Source organism: Carcharhinus amblyrhynchos, chromosome 23, assembly GCF_965287045.1.
Source record: "Carcharhinus amblyrhynchos chromosome 23, sCarAmb.v2.hapA, whole genome shotgun sequence".
NCBI classification, from domain to species: Eukaryota; Metazoa; Chordata; class Chondrichthyes; order Carcharhiniformes; family Carcharhinidae; genus Carcharhinus; species Carcharhinus amblyrhynchos.
The window spans coordinates 9,183,385-9,209,519 of record NC_137346.1 but is presented as its reverse complement, the minus strand read 5'-3'; the positions used below and the strand labels follow the sequence as shown (position 1 = coordinate 9,209,519).

At 45.4% G+C, this 26,135-nt stretch overlaps 1 protein-coding gene across 1 annotated transcript in view; it reads left to right on the top strand.

Moving 5' to 3' along the window:
* Window positions 1-9,904: 9,904 nt before the first annotated feature.
* LOC145357456 (multidrug and toxin extrusion protein 1-like) overlaps window positions 9,905-26,135 on the top strand; it is a 45,075-nt gene continuing 28,844 nt past the window's right edge. Inside the window, exons 1-6 of the mRNA XM_080210809.1 lie at window positions 9,905-10,317; window positions 10,919-11,020; window positions 15,083-15,151; window positions 18,702-18,850; window positions 20,504-20,550; window positions 24,549-24,589. Of these exons, the coding sequence (XP_080066935.1) occupies window positions 10,171-10,317; window positions 10,919-11,020; window positions 15,083-15,151; window positions 18,702-18,850; window positions 20,504-20,550; window positions 24,549-24,589 (555 nt within the window). The 5' untranslated portion in view covers window positions 9,905-10,170. The remainder of the gene's footprint in view (window positions 10,318-10,918; window positions 11,021-15,082; window positions 15,152-18,701; window positions 18,851-20,503; window positions 20,551-24,548; window positions 24,590-26,135) is intronic.

The following is a 26,135-nucleotide window of genomic DNA, read 5'->3' as shown; positions in this document are numbered from 1 at the left end:
ACATTCTCCCCGTGTCTGCGTGGGTTTCCTCCGGGTGCTCCGGTTTCCTCCCACAGTCTGAAAATCGTGGATAGATTCTAAATTCTCCCTCAGTGTATCCGAACAGTGGCAACTAGGGGATTTTCACAGTAACTTTATTGCAGTGTTAAAGTAAGTCTACTTGTCTCACTAGTAAATAAATCTTTCCCAAGGCCCTCTTCTATCTGTAACCACAGATACTGAAATGTTGGCAAGAGGAGAGTATCACAGTCTAGGCTCTCTTTCTAAACAAATAAAAACTTGGCAAGAAGTAAGAATGATAGAATCTACAGCCCCCGACGCTGACTTTCCCAGACGTACATTTCCAACAGGGATTGGTAGATATTGATCAGGAACAGAGTTGCTGGCTGAAATCTTCAAATCCCAATTCCAATGTTGCTATGCTACCTCGATCAGCCTTCCTCAAATGATGAGGCGGGATTGCTTCAAGATGAACGCAGCGGGGAGGAAGCACTGAAGGTAGAAAAGGCGCAGAATGTATTTTATATTGGAAGGTTTCAATGTCCATCATCAAGAGCTTGTTGGCACCGCCACTAGTTAAACCAGTTGTGGCCCAAAGGGTACACTGCTGGCACACAGGCGACCAAGGAAGTGGTAGAGACACATTCAACCTGGAATATTATGTGCAGTTTTGGTCTCCTTTTCTGAGGAAGGATGTTCTTGCACTCGAGGGAGTGCTGCGAAGGTTTACCAGGCTGATTCCGGGGATGGCAGAACTGATGTATGAGGAGAGATTGACTAGGTTAAGATTTCGCTGGAGTTCAGACAAATAAGATGGGGGGAGATCTCACAGAGACTAACAAAATTCTAACAGGACCAGACAGAGTAGATGCAGGGAGGATGTTCCCGATGGTGGGGTGTCTAGAACCAAGGGTCACAGCCTGAGGATTCAGGGTAGACCATTTAGGACGGAGGTGAGGAGATATTTCTTCATCCAAAGAGTGGTGAGCCTGTGGAATTCATTACCACAGGAAGTAGTTGATGCCAAAACATTGAATTTATTCAAGAGACAGCTGGATATAGCACTTGGGGTGATTGGGATCAAATGTTATGGGTAGAAAGCAGGATTAGGCTATTGAGTTGGATGATTAGCCATGATGGTGATGAATGGTAAGCAGGTTCAAAGGGCTGAATGGCCTCCTCCTGCTCCTATCTTCTCTGTTTCTATGTTTCTATTGTGTGAGCAATCTTGTCAACTGAAGAAAGAGGAGGGTTGCAATCACACAGGACGTGGGATTTTCCAGTCTTCGTGGGGTTTTCCAGCCACACTAGGCCCTCAAGACTGGAAAATCCTGCCTGAGATCAATGGTCCGTGTCCCGTCCAGTACGGTTCCCATGGCAAGCAGGGTGGGGAACTTCCACCCACACTGTACCATTTATGACTTTGAGTCATTTCAGTACCGATGCAGGGCAGAAACCTGATAGGAGGCTTCAAACAAGGAGTTCTGAGGGGATTTGGGAGGTGACTGCATGTTTATAGAGCGGAGAGAAATGGAGCAATAGTCCGCCAGGACAGAGGGAGTCGTGGCTGATATTTTTGAAGAGGGATTGAAGGTGGCATTTTTGGAGGGGGGTACGGGGGGAGGAGAGTAGCTGAGAAGAGAGAACCGTTACGAATAGAAGCCAGTTGATAACTAAATCTTACATCCACACATAATCCTGGGCTTTAGAAATCACCTTGTTGATATCGGAAACAGCCTGTGTCAGCCAATCACACTGTCAAGATACTCTGTCATACCCACCATGCACACACTGGTAAACTATTCCATTATTAAAAAAATCTCTATGTTTTAAATCAAATTATCTGACTGGCAAATGAAGACTGGTATTAAATTGTCCCCTCTTGTTGGGATATGTTCAATTTGACCCACCAGAGGTGCTGTGAGAAGTCTCCACATCTCTCTTCACATCTGCAAAAACCTTAAACAAAGAATGCAGAAACTTTCAGCCTGGGTGGCACAGCGTGACATAGTGGTTATCACTGCTGCCTCACAGCGCCAGGGACCTGGGTTCGATTCCTGCCTTGGGTCACAGAGTGAAGGGCCACCAGACTGATTCCTGGGATGACAGGATTGTGAGATTCCAACAGGCAAGTCAATGAGATAAAATCAGCATTGAGTTCAATAACTTGGGGCGGCAAAGTGGTTAGCACTGTTGCCTCACAGCGCCAGGGAACCAGGTTCGATTCCCGGCTTGGGTCACCGTCTGTGCGGAGGGTACGCGTTCTCCCCGTCTCTGTGTGGGTTTCCTCTGGGTGTTGCGGCTTCCTCCCACAATCTGAAAGACGTGCTGGTTAGGTGCATTGGCCATGCTAAATTCTCCCTCAGCGTACCCGAACAGGAACAGGGGTTGTGTTGGCTAGGGGATTTTCACAGTAATTTCATTGCAGTGTTAATTTGTGACACTAATAAATGAACTTAAACTTTCAACAGTTTCATAGAATCATAGAACCCGACAGTGCAGAAAGAGGCCCTTCGAGTCTACACCAACCATAATCCTACCCCCATATCCCTACACATTTACCCACTAATCCCTCTAACCTACGCATCCCAGGACACTAAGGGGCAATTTTAGCATGGCCAATCAACCTAACCTGTACATCTTTGGACTGCGGGAGGAAACCAGGGCACCCAGAGGAAACCCACGCAGACACAAGGAGAATGTGCAAACTCCACACAGACAATGACCCGAGCTGGGAATTGAACCCAGGTCCCTGGAGCTGTGAAGCAGCAGTGCTAACCACTGTGTTACCGTGCCGCTATCGTTTCCCTTCCATCTTAACCTCCCTTTATTTTATATCCTATACATTGCCTGAATTTACAGGCTGTTTACACCCCCAGGCCACTGCGAGTGAGGGCAGAGAACCTGGTGCTCCGGTTTCCTCCCACACTCCAAAAACAAACCTAATTAACTAAACTAAAGCAGAATATCTGTCATTGTAGCATTACTGCTGGTGGCATCTCGCTGTCCACAAACTGGACATTGCAACAGTGAGAACACTTTGACAAATATTTTAATTGCCGTCTTTCGGAATTAACTAATTTGTGGAAAACACAAAGATCACATGTTAGATTACGCATCAGTGAAGTCTCCGGTTTAATAAATAACGCACAAGCTTCATTGTGTAAAGCAACATTGGTGTGACCGTAGAACCATAGAATATTACAGCACAGATTGATTGTGTTGGAAAAGTTTCACAAATGCTCAGAGCTGAAGCACTTGAGTGGCACTCAGTTTGGGACACCATCCGTTAAGCTGGAAATCTTCTCCAAAGTCGCCACTATATTTTAAGTCAACCAGTTTTATTGGGGCTGAGAAGAGAAGGGTCTGAAATGAACACTTCCTCACACAGCTACAGCCGTGTCCCCATCTCGACCAGTTAGGCGTCTCACGTCATAACCACTTAGGAGAGGTCCCGGAGATCGAGAACTTCCAACCCTGATACGTTGAGGCAGAGGAACCCCAAAGGTCGCAAAAGCTTCCACTGCAGATCGAGGAAAAGGTAGATATCATTTTAAAGTTTACTTATTAGTGTCACAATTGGCTCACATTAACACCGCAGTGAGGTTACTGTGAAAATCCCCTTGTCGCCACACTCCGGCGCCTGTTTGGGGTCACTGAGGAAGAATTTAACACGGCCAAGCCACCTAAACAGCACATCTTTCGGACTGTGGGAGGAAACCGGAGCCACCGGAGGAAACCCACGCAGACACGGGGAGAATGTGCAAACTCCACGCAGACAGTGACCCAAGCCGGGAATCGAACCCAGGTCCCTATTTGGGTACACTGAGAGAGAATTTAACATGGAGAATTTAGAAGAAGGCTATTAAGGAGAGGATGGTGGCGCGGTGGTTAGCACTGCTGCCTCATAGCGCCAGGGACCTGGGTTCAGTTCCTGGCTTGGGTCGCTGCCCGTTTGGAGTTTACATGTGTCTCCCCGAGTTTGCGCGGGTTTCCTCCGAGTGCTCTGGTCTCCTACCACAGTCCAAAGATGTGGTTGATTGGCCATGTTAAATGTCAGTGTCAGGGCATTAGCAGAGTAAATACGTGGGGTAACAGGAATAGAGCCTGGGTGGGATGTTGTCGGTTCAGACTCAATGGGCCAAATGGTCTCCTTCTGCACTGTAGGATCCATCATTCTATTCAGCCCATCAACTCTGCACCGACCCTCCAGCAGAGTCTCCTTACCCATGTCCACCCCTGCTCTGTGCCTGTAACTCCCACATGTTTATCCTGCTAATCCCCCAAAGCTACACATCTTTAGACACTGAGGGAGAATTTAGCATGGCCAATACACCTAACCAACACTTCTTTCGGACTGCGGGGGATGGGGAACTGGAACACCAGGAGGAAACCTGTGCAGACACAGGGAGAATCGAACCCGGGTCCCTGGCGCTGTGAGGCAGCAGGGCTAACCACTGTGCCACTGAGCTGCCCTGCCTCAATGATATTTAGAAGGGTTGTCACTGGGGTATGTTTTTAACTTGCCAACCAGGTTACAGACGGACTGCCAAGCCCCCGGATTTAACCTCCCTTCGTCGTCAATTCAGAAAGCCAGCTTTAAGCTGGTTAAACATTCACGTTCGACGTCATTGTTTGAGGTGAGTGGTTCTTGTAAACCTGGAATTAATGAGAGGCAGAGGCTGGGTGGATAGCCAGAAGTTTTTTCTCAGGGTGTAAGTGCCAATTAGAGGGGGGCACAGGTTCAAGGTGAGGGGGGGAAAGTTTGAGGGAGATGTATGGGGGGGAGGAAGTTTTTCACGTGGAGAGTGGTGAGTGCCTGGAAGGCGCTGCCAGAGGAGGTGGTGGAAGTGGGCACATTGGCAACATTTAAGAGGCATCTGGGTGGGTACATGAATAGGGAGGGAATAGAAGGATATGGACCGAGTGAAGGCAGAAGGTTTCCTTTCTAGTTAGGGTATCATGATTGGCACAGGCTTGGAGTGCCAAAGGGCTTGTTCCTGTGCTGTACTCTTCTTTGTTCTTTGTTAAAGTGCTCAGACTATTAACTCCAATGAGACAGTCTTGTGGGAAATATTAGTCACATGTATGGCAAGAGAGAGAAAGAGGAGTAAATCCATGAGAAAACTACAGAGATATGGCGGTGTGCTGGCACAGTGGTTAGCTATGTTGTCTCACGGCGCCAGGGAACCAGGTTCGATTCCCGGCTTGGGCCACTGACTGTGCGGAGTCTGCATGTTCTCACCGTGCCTGCGTGGGTTTCCTCCGGGTGCCCCGGTTTTCTCCCACACTCCAAAGATGTGTGGGTCAGGTTGATTGGTCATGCTAAATTACCCCTCAGTGACAGGGGGACGAGCAGGGTAAATACACGGGGTGAGAGGGGCTAGGTAGGATTGTGGTCAGTGCAGGCTCGATGGGCCCAATGGCCTCCTTCTGCAATGGAGGGATTCTATGATACTAGAGAGAGGCAAGTATTGAGGAAGGGAATGGTGACAATATATCAGTAGAAGCCAGAACGATTGAGCTAACGAAGGGGGTGATGATTAATGAGGATTTACTGGAAAAGCTTGCAATGCTTAGAGTGAATTGGTTGCCTGCTCCGGATGGCTTGCATCCGAGATTGTGGAAGTGGGTGGAGACATTAGACAGCTATCTTCTTCCATTCTTCCCTATATACCAGGGAAATGCCAGAAGATTGGATGTGGTAAAATTAGCAACTTTATTCCAGGATGAAAAGGCATTCCTTGCAACCACAGCTCACTCAGTTTATGGGTAAGGGTTTAGCAATAATGATCAAGGAAAATAAATCAGGCTGGACTTGGAGAGGTTTGGGTTAATTGGACGGATATATAAAAGGCAGGTCGTGCTTGATGAATCTAACTGAACATTCCGATGAAGGGAATGCAATGGATATGGGCTAGGTGGATTGGAACAGAGCCTTTAGCTGGAGTCTACCACCAGTGGGATTTTCCCATCCTGTGGCGGTGAACGGAGATTTGGCTGCGTGCCAAATTCTCCAACTCGCTGCCACGGGAGCGTGGCATGAATGGCCATAAGATGGCGCCCTTTGACAAAGTAGCACATAAAAGGACACCGAATAAAATGGAGGCTCATGGAACTGGGAAACCAGTATCAGATTGGATTAAAAAAATGACTTAAAGACAGAAAACAGCAAGTTGTGGCAAATGGATGCTTCTAGATTGGAGGATAGTGTTCCCCAAGGGTCAGTGCTAGGGTCACTGTTTTTTTTTGATTTTGTATATATATCTTGGACATTGGGACATTGAGTGAAGTTTCCAAACTTAATGATGATAAACTTGGAGGCAAATTATGTCGACTGCAATGGGACATTGGTTGGTTGGTAGATTGGTCAGACAAAGTGGCGGATGGAATTTCATAGATTCATACAACTGCTACAGAGCAGAAGGGGGCCATTTGGCCCATTGAGACAGCATGGCTATCATCCCACCCGTAACCCCATATATTTACCCTAGCTAATCCCCTGACACTAAGGGGGCAATTTAACCTAACCCGCTTTGAACTGTGGGAGGAAACCGGAACACCCGGAGGAAACCCATGCAGAAATGGGGAGAATGTGCAAACTCCACACAGACAGTGTCCCGAGGCTGGAATCGAACCTGGGTCCCTGGCACTGCGAAGCAGCAGTGCTAACCATGGTGTCACCATGCCATCCTAATCTAATTTAACGCAGAGATGATGCATTTTGGCAGAGGATAGAGGGAGAGGCTATCTGGGCTCAATGGCACAGTTTTCAAGTGCGCCCAGGCACAGAGGGACCTGGGGTTCCACGTCTATGAAAGATGGCACGACATTTGAGAGTGCAGATGGCAAAGCAGATGGAAGCATTTCATTTTGGTTACAAAAGCAGAGAAAACATGCTGAATATTTATAAAGCCAACGCAAGCTTACTACATCCAGTTTGAGGTCACCACTCAACAGGAAGGATGTGACATAATGTGGACAAAAACAAAAGGGTTGTTCCTAATAGCTGATCGAAATGAGAGGGCAAGAGATAAAAGGGGATTTGTGACAGGTCTTTTCTTTAATGATGCAAAACCTGTAGCCCATGAGGGGGCTGCACAGTGGTTAGCACCGCTGCCTCACAGTGCCAGGGACCCAGGTTCAATTCTGACCTTGGGTCACTGTCTGTATGGAGTTTGCACATTCTCCCCGTGTCTGCGTGGGTTTCCTCCGGGTGCTCCGGTTTCCTCCCACACTCCAAAGATGTGCGGGTTAAGTGAACTGGCCATGGTAAAATTCACCCTCAGTGTACCCAAACAGGTGCCAGAGGTTGGCAACTAGGGGATTTTCACAGTAATTCTATTGCAGCCTTAATGTAAGCCTACGTATAACTAATAAATAAATGGTTATGATGAATAATTTCAATAGGACGGACGCCTGAGAGAAATAAACTTGCAGGGTTTTGGGGGGATGGAACTGACTGGATTGCTCTAATGCGAGCTAGCATGGCGTGAATGGCCTCTTCTGTCTTATAATGAGACTGTATAAGATGGTTCACCACCAGGTTCTCAAAGGACTACAATGGATGGCCATTAAATGGCGTCCTTGTCTGACACACCCATATCCTGAGAATGAATAAAACATAATTAAACAGAGCTCACTGGATATGAATCATAGAATCCCTACAGTGCAGAAGGGGGCCATTCGGCTCATCCAATCTGCACCGACAACAATCCTGCCCAGGCCCCATCACGTATTTACCCCCCGCCAATCCCTCTGACCTAGGCACCCTGGGACACTAAGGGTCAATTTAGCACGGCCAATCAACCTAACCCGCACATCATCGTCATAGGATAAGGGGCAGCAAGTTTAAAACAGAGTCGAGGAGGAACTACTTCTCCCAAAGGGTTCTGAATCTGTGGAATTCGTTGCCCCAAAGTGAGGTGGATGCTGGGATAGTGAGTAAATTTGAGGAGGAGTTAGACAGGTTTTTAACTGGTAATGGGTTGAAAGGTTACGTGAACAAGACAGGAAAATGGGGATGAGGGGCGCATCAGTCTCAATCGCGTGGTGGGGCAGACTTGATGGGCCGAATGGCCTAATTCTGCTCCTATATCTTACAAAGCTTTGGAAGATAGGCTACCATCTTTGTTAGTTTTCCTAACTAACTGGGAGGAAACCCACACAGACATGGGGAGAACGTGCAAACTCCACACAGACAGTGAGCCAAGCCAGGAATCAAACCCAGCACCCTGGGCAGCAGTGCTAACCGCTGTGCCACCGCGCTGCCAATGAGGTGATCTCAGTAACTGTACCACAGAAACAAAGATTGGATTGTATCACTGCTGAACCTTAAGCTATGTCAACAGATGAGTACCAATTCTCAGTGTAGTTCACACGCTGCAGGATACACTAAATATCAACCTACCTCAGAATGGACGTCAGTCAACACTGCCGCGTTCATGAATCATTCATTAATGAAACTTTAGAAATTTGACGGTCAGTAGAATTAATGTTTAATTATTTATATTCAGAAATCTTGGAAAAGCATTGAACCCAAAATGTAAGTGATGCAACCCTGCAGGACAGAAAGGACGCTTGTTAAAAATTAGTCTTGACCACAAGAGTCCAGGTGGGGAATTAGATTCAAGGCAGTAACCACATTTGACATAACAGTGACTGGAGGGATTTGATTTGATTTGATTTGTGGATTTGATTTGATTCAACCTGGATAAATGTGTAGTGGTCCATTTTGGCAGGTCCAATGGGATGAAGGAATATAATATCAAGGGTAGGACTCTTAGCAGTGTAGAGGAGCAGAAGGACCTTGGGGTCTGCGTCCATTGGACTCTTAAATTGGTTTTGCAGGTGGAGGATGTGGTCAAGAAGGCGTATGGTGTGCTGGCCTTCATTAATCGAGGAATTGAGTTTAGGAGTCGGGAGGTAACGCTGCAACTTTATAAAACCCTTGTCAGACACCACTTGGAGTACTGTGCGCAGTTCTGGTCGCCTCACTACAGGAAGGATGTGGAAGCTATTGAGAGGGTGCAGAGGAGATTTACAAGGATGTTGCCTGGACTGGGAGGCATGCCTTATGAAGATAGGTTGAGGGAGCTAGGCCTCTTCTCCCTGGAGAGACGAAGGTTGAGAGGTGACCTGATAGAGGTTTATAAAATGTTGAGAGGAATAGATAGGGTGGATTCTCGGAGACTATTTCCCAGGGCTGAAATGGTCACTATGAGAGGACACAGGTTTAAGGTGTTGGGAAGCAAGTACAGAGGAGATGTTAGGGGTAAGTTTTTCACTCAGAGGGTGGTGAGTGAGTGGAATCGGCTGCCGTTGGTGGTGGTAGAGGCAAACTTGCTGGGGTCTTTTAAGAGACTTCTGGATGAGTACATGGGATTTAATGGGATTGAGAGTTATAGATAGCCTGGTAGGTAGGGATATGATCAGCACAACTTGTGGTGCCTGTTTGTGCTGTAGTGTTCTATGTTCTACGTATTAACGTACGTTGAAAAGTGTTGTTTCTTGCATGCTAAACGGGCAAAACATACCGTTCATAGAGAAGGAAAGGAGAGAGTGCAGAATGTAGTGTTACAGCCATGGCTGAGACGTAGAGAAAGGTCAACTTAATACGATGTAGGTCCATTCAAAAGCCTGACAGCAGCAGGGAAGAAGCTGTCCTTGAGTTGGTTGGTGTGTGACCTCAGACTTTTGTTTTTCCCGACGGAAGAAGGTGGAAGAGAGAATGTCCGGGGTGCGTGGGATCCTTAATTATGCTGGCTGCTTTGCCGAGGCAGCGGGAAGTGTCGACAGAGTCAATGGATGGGAGGCTGGTTTGTGTGATGGATTGGGCTACATTCACGACCTTTTGTAGTTTTGTGCAGTCTTGTACAGAGCAGGAGCCCCATACCAAGCTGTGATACAACCTGGAATGAATGCTTTCTAGGGGGCATGTGTAATAGTTGGTGAGAGTCATCGCCGGTATGCCAAATTTCCTTAGCTTCCTGAGAAAGTAGAGGTGTTGGTGGGCTTTCTTAACTATAGTGTCACCATGGGGCGACCAGGACAGGTTGTTGGTGATCTGGACACCTCGAAACCTGAAGCTCTCAACCGATGGGGCTCAGGGAGGAGCTATCCAAACACAGGGAGTAAAATAACTGGCTTATTTTTCCTTTGCGGTGAAGGATGGAGAATTCAACGCAGCTAAGCTCAGACAATGTCGGCTCGACCTCCCAAACCTGCGGGAACCTGTTCCTGAGGAAAATAAGGAGACTGAAACCCACCAATTTCTGGCAGGAAGTCAAACGCATTTCCAGACTGGCCGGGCCATTGGTGAGTTTATACCCACCCGACATTTCACCATGTTCTTCATGCACCGCGGTCTCCGGGGATGCATCTAATTGTCTCCGAAACCCATTAATATCATCTCCTTCACTGAACTCACCAAGGCAGCTCCCATCTCTGCACGCATTCCCTTTTAATTGTTACGTTCATTCAATCGCCTCCATTGAGCATCTTTATAACATTCCCTCCAATGATTTAACTTGCAGAATTCAGTTTGCTGCAACCCATTTTAGAAAATGCCTTTCAGTAACTTTTGCCTGTGACCCTATCCCACAACCTCCCACCCGGAAAATGAAAACCTTCTGCTTGATTTTGTTTCATTAATTCGAAGATAATTACTCCTATTTTGTGCATCCTGATATGGGAATCCTTCAGTAGCGAATAACTTGCCAGGAAGAACTTTGCCGCTTCCCTTCATAATCTTGAAAAAGAAAATACCCAGACTGGAATCGGTTTAAAAATGCTGCTTTCTGAAGCAAAAAAAGACAGTTCTTTTATGATGGCTTCAGTTACAGTAAAACTATAAAAGATTTCTGATGCGAGTCAAACAGCCAATGCAGATTATTTATCTCTTGTTTCCCTTCTACAGTTCTTGACAGAGCTCATGACCTTTCTATTAAGCTTTATCAGCATTGTGTTCTGTGGACACTTAGGGAAAGTCGAATTGGACGCTGTTAGCCTTGCCACATCGGTGAGTTCAGAATGTGCACATTAATTCATCATCATATATCCTATGTAAAATAGTGATGGTGTTGTACTGGAGAATTTCCCGAGTTGTGATAATTAGATTTAACAAAGTTTGCTTTTCTAAAAATCAACGAGCTTTTATTATCAGAAGGCTGCATGCAGCATATGGCCAAATCTTGGACGCAGAGAGCAGTCCGCACTAACTGCTGATTCTATCCTAAGCCCACTACAAGGATCGATTCAATAATTATACATTTTCTTATCAGCTTACACGATGTTAGTAACACAAGCAGTGGTACATTGAACAAAACAAATTCTGTGACTCCCTCATCCCCAACCTTATCTAATGTCTTGTATGTTATCTCACGGTATATGCAGTCAACCGTGTAAAGGCAGACTGAGGCCAAGCATTTGGCCTTCACTGGTTGTAATCATTTCTTTGTTCAGAGTCAGTCAGCTTTACAGGGGTCTGGCACTTTGGAATGGCTTGGCCTGCTGTGCTTACTAAATACTTGACCATTTTTTCCATCAGGCCACTGCTTCATTCGTACACTATCACAATTAGAGTTTAGAAGAATGAGGGGAGATCTCATTGAGACGTATAAGATGATGAATGGGATGGATAGGATAGAGGTGGAGAGACTCTTCCCGCTCAGGAAGGACAGTAGGACTAGGGGGCACAGCCTCAAGATAAGGGGGGGCGGTTTAGAATGGAGTTGAGGAGGAACTTCTTCACTCAAAGGGTGGTGAATCTCTGGAATTCTCTGCCCGTTGAAGTGGTGGAGGCTGCCTCGCTAAATATTTTTAAGACGTGGGTTGATGGGTTTTTGATAAGCGATGGGATTAAGGGTTATGGGGAGAGGGCGGGAATGTGGAACTGAGCCACGACAGATCAGCCTTGATCTTATTGAATGGCGGGGCAGGCTCAAAGGGCTAGATGGCCTACTCCTATTTCTTATGTTCTTATGTTCAATGGAATTACGTTGCTTCACACAGTTTCAAGCTCAGTGCCTTTTATCAGCTGGTGAACAGCTCCTTGTAACAAAGTCTGGGCTTTACCTGCTGCTCTCAATTGAAGGGCAACTAAAGAATAACACCCACCTCAGTGGCTTGAGGCTAAAGAATAGGAACATCAGCTAGGGATTCCAGCTCATCACTACTGTCAATGAACCATCCTGGAAATCCGATGGATGTGGACATTCAGTGGGAATGAAACTCAATGCTCTTCATGGACCGATAATCCTCTGGCTCTCACCCCTGAGGACTGGTCACTTGTGCACGTTATTCATGGATTTCTGCGGCCCACTGGACCATATCAACACCAACAACCTCTGGCATTTATGTAGCAGATTAATAGAGCAAGTGTGCCCAGGACACGTCACAGGAGTCTGGCAACATAAATTGACACCGTGCCAAGAGGATAGGGTGATCTAAAACTTAATCAAAAAGAAAAATGTGAAGGAGTGTCCCTGAAGGAGGGGCCAGAGTCGGAAAGACAAGTGCCGGAATTTTACCGGCACGACCGCCCCTGGAATCGGGGTGGGCGAGTCTCACAGAACGGAATTCTCCGTTGGCCTCAGATGGGATTTTACGAGCTTGGCCTGAGCGAGGTCGTAAAAAAACTGCCAAAGGAGTTTGAGGGTGGGAATTTCTGGAAAAGCAAAGCACAAATTGTGGGGTGAATGAAGGTATACAAGTGGAGGGGGTGCGGCTCTTGAAGGGTTGTTGGATGGAACTAGTCACAGAGATAGGGAAGGGTGAGGCTGGTTAAGAATTTGAACACCAGGATAAGAATTCTAAATTTGAAACATTTCTGTATTGGAAGCTAACATCCTATTTAAACAACGACCATGGATGATGTCTTCTCTCGTTATTTTTATTGTATGTGGCCCCATTACCTTGGAAACACAAGACCATCACATTCTTTTGCATGGCTCCACACACAGAATCATTCACATGGATGGTTTTGTGCTCAGTCTATGTGGGAATGTCCGAGTTTCTATGCAACCATGACATTTAACAGGAGCACTTCATAGAATCATAGAATCCCTACAGTGCAGAAGGAGACCATTTGACCCATCGAGTCTGTACCGACCACAGTCCCACCCAAGCCCCATCCCCACAACTCCATGCATTTACCCTAGCTAGTCCCCCTGACACTAAGGGGCAACTTAGCATGGCCAATCCACCTAACCTGCACATCTTTGGACTGTGAAAGGAAACTGGAGCAACCAAAGGAAACCCACGCAGACACGGGGAGAATGTGCCTTGCCAGCATTGAAGGAGGCATGGTACAAATTGGGATCGGGGCAGGAAATCTGTGTATGAGCTCAGTTCCGGCAGGGTAGAAGATTGGGTGCCGACCAAAGAACCTGAATAGTCAAATCTGGAGTGTTATTGTTCAGGTTGAAAACTCCAAAGTGTTTTACGAAGCTCGTCTGATTCATAAGTTTTGCATTTTGAATTTGGCTAGGATAAGCATGAGATGTTTTACCTTCAGGTGTGGTTCAAGTGACCCACTGGGGAGCTTTTATCAAACAAAGTTTATTTAAGAACATAGTTTTAACATATATGGAGGAAAATTAGCAATAACTTATATTAAAACAAAATGACAACAATGTGTAACTCTTAACAAATATGATCCAATCAAAACCAATACCCAATAAACAAAACCCTTTAAACAGATTTATCACTGCACAGGGTAAAGGTCACATGATGCTGGAATTTAATTCCTTGGGTTAGTGCTGATTTCAAATGATCTTGAAAACTCAGAGCAGTTTGTAGCCACAGCAGTTCCCCAAAACACGGATTGTTTACTGCAGCATGGGCAACAAACTTTCCTTTCTGCTAATTGGTAAAATTTTTAAAGCAAAACAGAGAGAAAGAGATTTCTTTTCCAGCTTGCTTCCAAGACTGCCTCCAACGCTGCAGCCAAAACAAAACTGAAAGCTGAAAAACTTTGGTCACCTGAGCAGCCCACGGGTCTTTTTTCCCTCTTTCCAACAATGGCATCACCCAAGGCTGTGGCCACGATTAAAAAAAAACCTCTTAAAGGTACACTCACATCGCAGGAGAAAACATAGGATCATCAAACATTCTACTGGGAAGGAGAAGAGGAAAGGGAAAGAATGAAGAGCAGAGAGAATCATCATTTATAGATAATCCATGGGTAGGGTTCTCTGCCCCACCCCACCCCCGAATGCTATGGCATTTTGTATGTCTCTTCATCTACCTTATAAGATCATCTGGATTATAAAATCATGCAGGTTATGAAAGCAGGGAAGTCATGTTGTAGTTGTGTAGCATGTTGGTGAGACCCACAACTAGAGTATTGTGTGCAGCTCTGGTCACCACATTATCGGAAGGATGTGACTGCACTGGAAGGGGTGCAGGGGAGATTCACCAGGATGCTGCCTGGGATGGAATGTTTAAGTTATGAAGAGAGGTTGGATAAGCTTGGGTTGTTTTCATTGGAGCAGAGAAGACTGAGGGGGTGACCTGATCGAGGTGTACAACTTTGTGAGGGGCATGGCAGAGTGGATAGGGAGCAGCCGTCCCCCTCTGTCGAAGGGTCAGTCACGAGGGGACCCCAAGTTTAAGGTGAAGGGCAGGGGGGGGGGGTGGTTTGGAGGGGGGGAGTGTGAGGAAAAACTTGTTACCCAGAGGGTGGTGAGGGCCTGGAATGTGCTGCCTGGGAGGGTGGTAGAGGTGGGTCACCTCACATCCTTTGAAAAAGTACCTGGACGAGCACTTGGCACGCGACAACATTCAGGGCTATGGGCCTAGTGCTGGCAGATGGGATTAGGTGGGAGTTCAGGTGCTTCCAATGCGTCGGGACAGACTCAATGGGCCGAAGGGCCTCTTCTGCACTGTGTGATTCTACGATTCATCTGCTCCGTTGCTGGTGGGGGAGGGGGTGGGGGTTCGCCTTCAGCGGGACTGGAAAATCCTGCCGGTGTGAAGGGTCGGCGATCCCACACCATGTTCTGTATTGTTCTGTAACATGTCGCTGACATCCAGGATGGATCTTACTAAATGTTTTCTTTCCTTTATGTCTTGTGCACAGTCAATAATAGTATCGGGGATCTCCATAGGCATTGGGTTGTCATCAGTGTGTGACACACTCATATCTCAGGTAGGTGCAGCTAATTCCAAGCTCTGCAAATGGCTGTGAAGTCCTCCCAAATATTGATTCACTATCTAAGAATTCATGTTTAAAACTCAAACCAAAGGAACTTTATCCTTGATGTGAATTTGAATTATCTCGGATGGGGATGTACCCAGGTCCAAATCCTGGAAGGTCCTCAATTATTTAACCTCAACCAGCGAAAGGCAGCTCCAATTTACTTGAGCAATGGATAGGAGAATGATCCTTGTGTACAGTTCTTAGAATTTAGAATTCCAACAGCACAGAAAGAGGCCATTCAGCCCATCAAGTCTGCACCGACCACAATCCCACCCAGGCCCTACCCCCATATCCCTACTTATTTATCCACTAATCCCGCTAACCTATGCATCTCAGGACATTAATGGCAATTTTAACATGGCCAATCAACCTAACCCGCACGTCTTTGGACTGTGGGAGGAAACCGGAGCACTCGGAGGAAACCCACACAGACACGAGGAGGATGTGCAAACTCCACACAGACAGTGACCCGAGCCAGGAATCGAACCCAGGTCCCTGAAGCTGTGGAGCAACAGTGCTAACCACCGTGCTACCGTGCCATCCAAAAGTCACCCTATTATAGAAAGGATATTATTAAACTAGAAAGAGTGCAGAAAAGATTCACTAGGATGCTACTGGGACTTGATGGTTTGAGTTATAAGGAGAGGTTGGATAGACTGGGACTTGTTTCTCTGGAGCGTAGGAGGCTGAGGGGTGATCTTGTAGAGGCCTATAAAATAATGAGGGCCATAGATCAGCTAGATAGTCAACATCTTTTCCCAAAGGTTGGGAGTCTAAAATTAGAGGGCATAGGTTTAAGGTGAGAGGGGGGAGATACAAAAGGGTCTAGAGGGGCAACTTTTTCACACAGAGTTTGGTGAATGTCTGGAACGAGCTGCCAGAGGTAGTAATTAAGGCAGGTTAAAATTTTGTCTTTAAAATGGGTAAGAAGGGTATAGGGAAATATGGGCCAAACGTGGACAATTGGGACTAGCTTAGTGGTAAGAAAAAGGGCAGCATGGACAAGTTGGGCCGAAGGGCCTGTTTCCATGCTGTAAATGCCTATGACTCTATGCATTGAGAACAGGTGAGGACATAGGAGATTAAATTTCAACTTGGAGGTTATGTACATTGGCTGATAGTAAATTCATTGAAAGCAGATCAAGAGAACACCTTAAACAACATTGAGAAAAGTAAATACCAACCCTTAATTAAATAGGTTCTTGTTATAGAGAAATACAGCACAGAAATAGACCCTTCAGCCCAGCTGATCCATACCAACAATAGTGTCCTCATAGCTAGTTCCAGTTGTCTGCATTTGGCCCATATCCCTCTAATCCTTTCCCATTCACGTATCCAAATGCTTTTTAAATCCTGCTATTGCACCTGTTATAATTCGGGTCAGAAAATTCAGAGTATTATGAAGCCCGTCTGGATCATAGGTTTTGCAATTTGAATTTGGCTCGGGTGAGCACAAAATACTTCACTTCAGGTATGGTTCAAATGATCCACTAGGGAGCTTTTATCAAACAAAATTTATTTAAGAATACAGTCAACATGTATAGAAAGAAAATAAGCAATAACTTTTACCAATTATAAACCATGATATTTTGTAGCCCTTAATGAATACAGGGAATGTCCCAATCAAACTAATCCCATAAACAAAACCCTTTCCACAGGTTTAGCACAGCAAAAACTAATGTTCACGTGATACCGGAACCTAGTCCTTTGGCTGAATGCTGCAGTACGTGTGTGCTTGATGCACACACAGACAAGCTTGGGGTCAGAACAGCTTGCCAGAACACTAGGGAGAGAGTCTGGTCAAGCCATCAACAGCAGTTTTTCCACTCCAGGAAGGCAAGAAGCTTTGCTTTCAGCCAACCAGCAGAATTTCTAAAACCAGAGAGAGACAGAAACGCTTCTTTTCAACTTGATGTTCCTTCTAAAGCTAACACTGCTGCCAGCTCAAAATAGAAAATTAAACCTTAAATTCATTAAGGAAAAGAACTGTCCAAAGCACGTGATTGTCCTCCTAACAATGCATTAGCATGAAATAAGCAACACATGCGCCCAGTGTGCTGGGCCCAGTCTCCCCCACTGGCATCATAAGATTCAATTTCCTAAATAGAGGCAGAATTGCTTTTCCTTATTGGAAAAGATTCTTGACTTACAGAGTTTGCCTGGAGGGAGAAAACAAAATTGATTTTTCTTAACTCCTCCTTACCAATGTAGTAATTCAGACAAAGGCAGTTCCTCATCACCAAGAAACCCTTTATTGGAAATGAAAGGATGAGCTGCCCTCGTGGCTTACAGCAGCAAGTCTATACCCAGGGACCTACAATAATGGTCCAGGCTACAACAACAGGTTTTAGCCTCCCGCTGCTCGTTGACCTGCTGATAGCTCAGTGAGGGATCTTGTACCCCACGAAGCACACGGGGAGATCTATCGACAATCTCCCGTCCCCTTCACTGCCATTGTAACATGACCAATGAGATAGTTGCTGAGGTACAACTGGTTCAGATGCACTTGTGATTTGAACAAACATCAACATGTTCGACGGTGAGCAAGAATATGGAGGAGTGATGGCCTTGCGGTATTATCATTAGACTACTGCGTCCCAGAACTCAGCTAATGTTCTGGGGACCCGGGTTCGAATCCCATCACAGTATGTGGTAGAATTTAAAACCAATAAAAAATATCTGGAGTTGAGAATCTACTGACGACCATGAAGCCATTGTTGGAAAAGCCCATCTTGTTCACTAATAACAAAGAACAAAACAGCCAGGGAAACAGGCCCAACGAGCCCGCGCTGCCATTTTCACATTATGAGTCCCCTCTCCACCCATGACCCTTGTCTATGCAAATGTCCTTTAGGAAAGGAAATCTGCTGCCCTTACCTGGTCTGGCCTAGTTTATTTTTAGTTTTAAAGTTTATTAGTCACAATAGGCTTAAATCAACACTTCCAATGAAGTTATTGTGAAAATCGTCCAGCCAGCACACTCCGGCACCTGTTTGGGTACACTGAGGGAGAATTTCGGCTGGCCAATGCACATCTATGGTTGATTCTCAACTGCCCTCAGGAATGGCTGAGCAAGCCACTCTGTCCAAGGGCAGTTAGGGATGGGTAACAAATGCTGGCCCAGCCAACGTAATTATAAAAAAGATACCCAATAGCTCCATTATGGTGCATGGACTGAGGATGTTGGAAAAAATCTCAGCAGGTCTGGCAGCATCTACAAGGAGAGAAAGCAGAGATTTTCCCTCTCTTCAATTCTGATTAAGGGCCAAAAACATTAGCTCTGCTTTACCTCCTTATAGGAGCTGGAAGACCTGCCGAGGTTCTCCAGCATTCTCAGTTCCTCTTTCAGGCTCCACTGTGTTTTGCTTAGTTCTATCATGGTTTTAGTTAGAGGACAAAAATATTTAATTTTTTGATACAATTGTCATGGCAAAGTCAGAATATGACATAACAGAGAATATTGATCCAATTCATTTTAACATTTATCCTGATCTTTCAGACGTACGGCAGCAAGAACTTGAAGCGAATTGGGGTGATTCTCCAAAGGGGGATTCTCCTTCTGATGATAGCCTGTTTCCCCTGCTGGGCTATCTTCATAAACATCGAGGATATTTTATTGGCTTTCAAACAGTCTCCTGCAGTGGCCAAGTGAGAATCTTATCCAATTTCTATTGCAACCTTATTCCAACTGACAAGCACCCACAGGCAGTTGGATTTACAAAAGGATTTTGCTTCCTTACATGTGTAAACTTGATTTTAAACTAAAGATGTACGTATGTTGCAGCAGATCAGATGTTGGTAAAAACACTAGCGTTTCCAGGGAAGACCATCTCCAAGGTACATACAACACACAACACATATACATACAATCCCTACAGTGCAGAACACCCTCCGACACCTTCTCCACAATCATCCTCTACACCGGTGCCCCACAAGGCTGTATTCTCAGCCCCCTACTGTACTCCTTATATACCTGTAACTGTGTGGCCAAATTCCCCCCCAACTCGATTTTCAAGTTTGCTGACAAACGCCGCTATGGTGGGTAGAATCTCAAACAATGACGGGACAGAGTACAGGAATGAGATAGGATATCTGGTGAACTGGTACGGCAACAATAATCTCTCCCCCAGTGTCAAGAAAATGATGGAGATTGTCATCGACTTCAGGAAGTGTAGAGGAGAACATGCCCCTGTCTATATCAACGGGGACAAAGTAGAAAGGGTCGAGAGCTTCAAGTTTTTAGGTGACCAGATCACCAACAAACTGTCCTGGTCCCCCCATGCCGACACTATAGTCAAGAAAGCCCACCAAAGCCTCTACTTTCTCAGAAGACTAAGGAAATTTGGCATATCAGCTACGACTCTCACCAACTTTTACAGATGCACCATAGAAAACATTCTTTCTGGTTGTATCACAGCTTGGTATGGGCTCCTGCTCTGCCCAAGACCGCAAGGAACTACAAACAGTTGTGAATATAGCCCAATCCATCACGCAAACCAACCTCCCATCCACTGACTTCATCTACACTTCCCACTGCCTCGGCAAAGCAGCCAACATAATTAAGGACTCCACGCACCCCTGACATTCTTTCTTCCATCTTTTTCAGTCAGGAGAAAGATACAAAGGTCTGAGATCACTTACCAGCCAACTCAAGAACAGCTTCTTCCCTGCTGCCGTCAGACTTTTGAATGGACCTAACTTGCCTTAAGTTGATCTTTCTCTACACCCTAGCTATGACTGTAACACTACATTCTACACTCTCGTTTCCTTCTCTATGAACAGTATTTTTCACTGTATGTTAATACATGTGACAATAATAAATCAAAGCCATTTGGCCCATTGAGTCCATACCGAACACAATCCCGTAACCCCACATATGTACACTGCTAACCCCCTGGACACTAAGGGGCAATTTAGCATGGCCAATCAACGTAACCCATGCATATTTGGAGTGTGGGAGGAAACCGGAGCACCCAGAGGAAACCCACGCAGACACAGGGAGAATGTGCAAACTCCGCACAAACAGTGACTCTGGCTGGGAATTGAACCCAGGTCCCTGGTGCTGTGAGGCAGCAGTGCCACCCCGACACCCCTTGAAACATACGGTACAACATTTTGCTTTTGACATTTTAGCTCCCAGAGAAGCTGTGACTCCACTGTGCCCCAATCACCTGCCTTCAGTGCTGTGGTGTTGTATGTTTTTACTCCACTAATGCTGCATGCTTCACTCTCTCAGTTTGAGTTTATTTTTCATTGCAGATGTTTCCCCACTGCTACCAACATCTTCTTTCTTTCTCGCAGGTTAACACAACTCTATGTGACAATATTCATTCCTGGTCTTCCCGTGAGTAACTTATTATCTGTGGCAAGCACAGATGCAGATGGGTCATTAGACAAAGAAAGTCAGTCATTGCCTGAAATGCAGACAGGTCAAATGTGTCCAGTCAGTGAATCCACCTTTAATTAACGGTATCAAACCCATCTAGGCTTCTCTGGAATTCTCTGCCCGTTGAGGTGGTGGAGGCTACCTCGCTAAATATATTTAAGTCACGGGTAGATAGGTTTTTGATAGACAAGGGGATTAAGGGTTATGGGGAGAAAGCAGGAAAGTGGAACTGATCCACTTCAGATCTGCCATGATCTTATTGAATGGCGGGGCAGGCTCGAAGGGCTAGATGGCCTACTCCTGCTCCTATTTCTTATGTTCTTAGCCAATCTTATCAGGATGGTCTCCATAGCTGAATTTAACTGGGAGCCCTAATGACTTGGTACCACTTGATAGTTAACAGAAGAAGCCTTGAACGATTAAAAGACAGGTGCGATTAGAGATCTAATACCTCATCCATGTCACAGTTCTCCATATGTGGCACATTGCTCCCTCACAGTGCCAGGGACCTGGGTTCAATTCTGGCCTTGGGTGACTGTCTGTGTGGAGTCTGCCCATTCTCCCCGTCTCTACGTGGGTTTCCTCCGGGTGCTCCGGTTTCCTCCCACAGTCCAAAAGTGTGCGGGTTAGATTGCTTGACCATGCTAAATTGCCCCTTAGTGTCAGGGAATTAGTAGGGTAAATATGAAGGGTTACAAGGATAGGGCCTGGGGAGGATTGTTGTCATTGCAGGCTCAGTGAGACTCAATGGTCTTCTGCACTGTACATATTCTATGATTCTATAAATTGCTCCTAACTGTCTCAAGATGTGTAGGCTAGTGGCGTTGTGCAAGGTTACAGGGTTAGGGCCTGGATAAGACTCCTTTTTGGTGAGTCAGTGCAGACTTGATGGGCTGAATGGCCTCCTCCTGTGCTGCAGAGATTCTATGATTCGATGATATGTGAGCTGTTACGATCCCCAGTGAGGCTAACAACATTAAAATAAATGAAACCCCTTAAAGATTTCACTTTTTAAATCTTTTACAGTCAAACCCAAAAGTGTATAAATTAAGTAAGCATTAGCAGACAAATGGTATGTCAATGGAAACAATGAATTTCACTTTGAACGCACAATACAACGAACTGTCTCAGTATCACTCCCAGCACATATGTGTCACCATGCACTGTCTCAAATCCCATTCAACACTGGGTAGGATTTCCATCCTTCCCCACAGCGGGATCCTCTGATCCCATCAAAGTCAACCTCTTGACAGCACTTCCCCAGGCACCAGGGAGGGCGAGCCATGCTAAAGCCCGTAGACTTTGATGGGACTGGAAGATCTACATTGCAAATACAACACCCTGCACTATTCTGTCCAGTCTATAACTTCCACATGCAAATCCAAACCAGCCAAGACAGAATAGTGCAGGGTGTTGTATTGGCAATGCCATTGCGTCTGTCATTGTCTCAACCGGAGATGAGGGGGTTGGCCTATGAAGAGAGACTAAATAGACTGGGTCTGTACTCGTTGGAGTTTAGAAGGGTGAGGGGGAATCTTATAGAGACGTATAAAATAGTGAAGGGGATGGATAGGGTAGAGGTAGAGAGATTCTTCCCGCTTAGAAAGGGCAGCAGGACTAGAGGGCACAGCCTCAAGATAAGGGGGGGGCAGTTTAGATTGGAGTTGAGGAGGAACTTCTTTACTCAAAGGGTGGTGAATCTCTGGAATTCTCTGCCCGTTGAAGTGGTGGAGGCTACCTCGCTAAATATATTTAAGTCACGGGTAGATAGGTTTCTGATGGACAGGGGAATTAAGGGTTATGGGGAGAAAGCGGGAATGTGGAACTGATCCACTTCAGATCAGCCATGATCTTATTGAATGGCGGGACAGGCTCGAAGGGCTAGATGGCCTACTCCTGCTCCTATTTCTTATGTCTATAAAAAAATTGGTTTGCCCAGTGTAGCTGAATCTTCATTCTCCTGCCTTTTCCCCATAACCCTTGATCCCCTTATTGATCAAGAATCTAGCTATCTCTGTCTTAAAGACACTCAATGACCCGATCTCCACAGCCTTCTGTGGCAAAGACTTCCACAGATTCACCACCCTCTGGCTGTAGAAACTCCTCCTCATCTGCTTTAAAGAAGTGTCCCTTCACTCTGTGCCATCGAGTTCTACTCTCTCCCACTAACGGGAATGTCTTCTCCACGTCCACTCCGCCTAGGCCTCTCAATGTTCTGTAAGTTTCAATTAGATCCCCTTTCATCCTTCTAAACTCCATTGAGTATAGAGCCAGACTCTTCGACCGCTTCTCATATCCTTGTGACGTGCACAGAGTGAGAGTAAAAAGAAGTGTTAGCATGCTCATGAAGAGCATCACTGGTTAATCTATCCCTGCCACATCCAATGTTCACACACACCCAACTTCCATCATAAATAACAAGCCATCACATTTGGTTCATATCTGAACCTCCATGATCCTGGATTGCTGACGTCTGTAACAGGGTCACAGATAAAGGGCAGGAATTCTTGCCCGACTATCAATGGGGTTTCACATTGTCTACAACCCGACCATTAAAATTCCAGTGGCGGGCGGGATGGGAGAATTCCAGCTGTTATCTCTGCCATACCCTCAGCTCTCTGAGTTGACTTCATAACAAATAGCTTGGCACACATATTAGTGAGCTCCTTGACATCCTCCAATCTAGAAAGAGAGACATGCATTTACGTGGACCTTATAGTTATGCCCCCTAGTAACAGCTACATCCACCCGAGGAAATAGTCTCTGCACATCCGCTCTATCTATCCCCCTCATCATCTACTAAAGGCAACCTCGACTAAGCTGCCTCTCATCCTCCTCCGCTCTAAAGGGAAAATCCCCAACTCCCTCAACCTTTACTCATAAGACCTACCCTCCAAACCAGGCAGCATCCTGGTAAATTTCCTCTGCTGTCTGTCATATGAGAATCATTGAATCCCTACAGGGTAAAATAAAGCCATTTGGCCCATTGAGTCTGAACTGACCACATCCCACTCAGATCTCAGAACATCCAAAACAGTTGATGGAGACTGAAGTACTTATGAAATGCAGTTCCTCTTTTAAAATGTGGGAAATGCAGCCGGCAATATGTACTCAGCAAGCTCTCACAATGAGTAATGTGATAAATGACCAGATTATCTGGATTTTCTTTTAACGATATTGACCAAGGAATAAATGTTGGCCAGAACACCAGGGAGGACTTGTCAAATCTGTGCCATGGGATCTTTTGAAACCAGCTGAGCAGCATAAGGGACCTCGACATTGGCACATCAGACAGTGCAGCACTCCCTTGATCCTGCACGTGGACAGGTTTTAGGATTGGGACTCAGAAATAACTAGCTATCAACTGGCAAAGTTATGCAACTTTTACTTTTCGAGTTCTAAGCGATAGCCTAGTGGTATTATCATTAGAATATTAATCCAGAAACTCCCCTAATGTTCTGGGGACCCGGGTTCGAATCCCGTCACGGCAGATGGTGGAATTTGAATTCAATAAAAAAAAGTATCTGGAATTAAGAATCTACCGATGACCATGAAATAATTGTCGAAAACCCATCTGGGTCATTAATGTCCTTTAGGGGAGCAAATCTGCTGTCCTTACCAGGTCTGGTCTACATGTGACTCCAGAGCCACAGCAATGTGGTTAACTCTCAACCGCCCTCTGAAATGGCCTAGAAAGCCACTCAGTTCAAGGGCAACTTGGGATGGGCAACAAACACTGGCCAGCTAGCGATGTACATGTCCGCGAATGAATAAAACAAAAGCAGCAATAGATTGAGCTGTACAGAACCTGGACAAGTCAGCTACCCACCCATTGACCAAAACCCCCAACAAAACCTAGCTCAGATTTTTAAAGGAAGTATGTGTACATCTCTTTACTATTGTAGTGCAGATTGGTACACGGTCTGCTGCTAACTATTTTCAATATTCTTTCTTAGGCAGCATTCCTTTATGCGTTAGAGGTCAGATACCTTCTGAATCAGGTAAAGTCACTGAAGCTTGGAGTGTGCATTAAGTCACTTTTATTGTTATTGCACTGAGCTATAATTTGGATGTCTTTGCTTTTATTTACTTTCTACGCAGCTAAATATAGCACTTGGGGCAAATAGGATCAAAGATTCTGGGGAGAAAGCAGGATCAGGCTATTGAGTTGGACAATCAGCCATGATCGCGATGAATGGCGGAGAAGGCTCGAAGGGCCCAATGGCCTCCTCCTGCTCCTATCTTCTATGTTTCACTATTTCTGTTTTCCTAATTTTGATGGTTAATTGTAATTGGGCAGATGATTCAAGCTGTTTCAGAAGATAGCTTGGAAAAGTCGCTACAATTACAGAGAATTTATAATGTAGAAACTGGCCCGATATGTCGAGCTTGCACTCAACACAAGCCTTTTCCTGACCTTCTCCATGTAAACTGATTCACATTTCCTTCTATTCCTCTCACATTCCCCCATCCCCATTGTTCAATCTAGTTTTCCCTTCCGTGCTATTCACCCTGTGACAAAAATTGAAACTACATTCTCAGCCCTAAGGTATCAAGTGGAGTTCATTTCTGAAACACTCCTCTAAGGCCAGCATTCCTTCACTACATTTAGATTTATTTACATAGGGAGCAACACTCAGACAGGTCCTTCCTCATACAGAAGATAAACTCGGAGTTCCAGTAGCCCTGACACTTCACATTATGTATACATGCATGGCTCCCTGATTGGACAAGCCAATACTGCCTTCATTTGTGAGTTTGTATCCTGAGATGTCAACATTAAGAGCCTCTATAAAGTCATTGCCATTTCCACATTCCCTATCTGGACAGTAATCCGGTGGAGTTGATTGTCAATGTAGAGCCCACCCAAATCCCGTGTCATAAAATCAAAGGGATGAAATCAAATGGCTTCTATGTTGGGCAGGAGGTAGTCACCGAGATGGTGATGTGAAAATGATATCCTATTTGTCCATTAAATCTGGATGCTAACTCCCATCTTGGCTAAAGTCAGTTCCCTGTTACCTGGTTACCTTAAATGCTCATTGCAGGGATCAAAGTGGATGATCCCACTAAATCATTGACGAACTGGATAAACACATGATCCCATGTCTAGATACATCCTTATAATGTCTATATAATGAATACTCCTGTTTATTAATGTTACAATATGTGTTCTTGCATTAGAAACTTACTGATGTGATTTTCGCTAATTATGGGGTTCCCAGGCCTTTGGCTCTGAACTGTATGCCTTTACCATCATGCTTTGCAGTAACCTGCTTTCAGCTAAAGTGAACAATGATTCATACGATACTCTAAAATATCAGTTTACATGTTTCAAAATCATAATTACTTGTTTCATTCTCTTACTGCATTCACATAGCTTATTAACTTGTTTCAAGGGTCATTTAACATTTTACAGGTAGTCTTGTGAGTGCCTTAATGTACTTTGTTTAAAAACCTTATTAATTGGTTAGAAATTTCCCACGTTAGTGTCTTGTTATTTTTATCAGTCTCCAGCTGAATTCTAGGAGGCAGTATCTTGGTGTT